The sequence below is a fragment of the Phaethon lepturus genome, unplaced genomic scaffold, assembly GCF_000687285.1.
Source record: "Phaethon lepturus isolate BGI_N335 unplaced genomic scaffold, ASM68728v1 scaffold22815, whole genome shotgun sequence".
Lineage (NCBI taxonomy): Eukaryota > Metazoa > Chordata > Aves > Phaethontiformes > Phaethontidae > Phaethon > Phaethon lepturus.
The window spans coordinates 37,789-40,316 of NW_010542963.1; the positions used below are offsets into that span (position 1 = coordinate 37,789).

Genomic DNA, 2,528 nt, shown 5'->3' on the forward strand with positions numbered 1-2,528 from the left:
AGGCACTGAATCAATCTCTCTAACAGCTCAGTGTCAATACAATTTCACTAGATCTTGGAGTGACTGATAGTTAGACAAAGTTACATACAAGAATAAGTATCAGAAAGAAGTTTTCTTATGAAATCTTTGCTATTCTTTCCTTCCTCTGTGTTTGTCATGTGCTGCTCTTGATGAAACAGCATCAAATTCCACTAACAGCGGCTTTTTGTCAATTACTTGCTTCTCTTTTCCTCAGAATGTACTGTTATTACTCCCTGTCATCTAAAATCCAGACTGCCAAAATCCCTTACTCTCGTCACAAAAATTTATCACTAGATGCAGGTGAGAAAACATGAGATGATGTTATGAGGAAACATGCAATGTCTTCTAAAGTTTTCCTTTCAATTATATTTATCTAAAAACTAACAAATTTTACAGAACAACTGTTTGCTTTGCTCCCAGATAGGATCAGAACTTTTAGCTCAAACTTCAAGCTCTTGACCATGTCCTGCAAATCAGTGCTGTTTTCACCTTTGCCTCAACTGGTCCATTCATTGTTTTTTTATGTTAGTTTTCTACCATTACATTTAATTAGGGTTAACTAACCAGCTGAAGCTTAGACTTTCATCTGCTCACAGTACTAGCATGCCACAAGTAGTGTTGCATGATCAGTTCTCCATTTTTCTCAGTTTTCCTCAAAATTATGTAACTGCCTAATAGTTGATTACTAATAATCCAGAGCAACAAATGCAAAACTAATACCTTGAGTAAGAGATTCATCAATGCTCTGTATTGAACAGCATCACTTCCCTCACTAGCTCCACAAACAAGTAGGTCAAATAGCCCCAAAAGGAGGTGCAGGTAGTCTTGGCTATCTTGATTCAGAGATTCGGGATTCCACCAAGTTTCCTCTAAAAAATACAGGTTATAAATAAGAAACAGTGGATGCATATGAACACTTTCAGAAACCAAGAGAAAACAGATCTCTAGTTAAAGGAAGACAATACATTTGGCTGATTTCATGTTCACAAGTAAGTAATCTTTACAGATCTCAGTAACAACAAAGGAAGAAGGTTAGGGAAGCAAGGCTTGCTTGTTTCCATCAACTTCTGAAGACAAAAAAAATTAACCCTCCTTCTTCACTTCATTGATATAGAAGACAGTCAAAACCTTAACACATACCTTTTGAAAAGGACAGAGGAGGTTTTAGGCCATTAATGAAGTTTTTCAGTAAGAACAGGAACATAGCTGATTCCTCTGCATGAGCAGTCTGATCACTATTGAGCTTTTCTATATATGCAGTTAACAAGTCCTTAGGCACCAAAGTTTCCTCTATTCTTTCAACAGACCAATTTAGGGGATTTTCCTGTAAATGAAAATTAATTTTAATGTATACTGTCCAATTTCATGCAACAGAAGACAGAAATTTAGCACTAAAATTAGCAATATTTAATTTCCAACCTCAAAAGAGGCGTGCTTGTGAAGTGAATTACATTTCTGATTTTACATTTAAATTTTCATCTGCAGTTTTAAAACCTATCCCAGCTCTTACTACCATAATTTACAATGTACATATGTGAGGTAACAAAAGAGCAAAATACTAATCTCTCAAAAATAGTTACAGCATCTATGATTTTGTGGACATTTAGTTTAATCCTTTAATCTAGCTCTGTTCCAGCAACATAATCCATATCTTTCAGGTATTAGTATATATATAAAAACTCTTAAATGGAATCATCTGAGGTCAGAATAATTAATTACCATGTATGTGGTATATGTGTGTGTGAGGGGATGAGCACACAGAAACACAGCCTGCTCAAGTGGGCTTCTTACACATGAAAAAAGGAACAAACTGTGTCAACAACATAAATCAAGAAAACCCCAATGGGAATTATACACAAAAATAAAGCGAAAAAGGGTAGCAGAAAGATGCAGAAATAGTCTTTCTGAACATTGTTCCTGCCCTTCTGATGGCTCCTCCTTCCACCTCCACGTTGCCCCCCCCCCCATGTGTAACTGCTTAAGGAGCTGCACAATAAACCAAAACCCAACAAGGGCTGCAAGGACTTGCTTGAGGATGCAATTCATAGAACCATAGAATCACAGAATGGAAGAGCCCTTAAAGATCATCAAGTTCCAGCCCCCCTGCTGTGGGCAGGGACAGCTTCCACTAGACCAGGTTGCTCAAAGCCCCATCCAGCCTGGCCTTGAACACTTCCAGGGACGAGGCATCCAAAGCTTCTCTGGGCAACCTGTTCCAGTGCCTCACCACCCTCCTAGTGAAGAATTTCTTATATCCAAGCTAAACCTACCCTCTTCTAGTCTAAAACCATTGGCCCTTGTCCTATCACTACAGGCCCCGGTAAAAAGTCTCTCTCTGTCTTTCTTATACCCACCCCGCAAAGTACTGGAAGGCTGCAGTAAGGTCTCCCCAGAGCCTTCTCTTCTCCAGGCTGAACAACACCAGCTCTCTCAGCCTGTCCTCACAGGAGACATGTCCCATCCCTCTGGCTGTTTCGTGGCCCTCCTCTGGAACCGATCTTTGCATT

General features: G+C 39.2%; 1 protein-coding gene across 1 annotated transcript in view; it reads right to left on the reverse strand.

Moving 5' to 3' along the window:
- Positions 1-2,528, reverse strand: part of HEATR1 (HEAT repeat containing 1) — a 38,438-nt gene that overhangs the window by 21,765 nt on the left and 14,145 nt on the right. Inside the window, 2 exon segments of the mRNA XM_010288219.1 lie at positions 742-890; positions 1,162-1,345. Of these exon segments, the coding sequence (XP_010286521.1) occupies positions 742-890; positions 1,162-1,345 (333 nt within the window).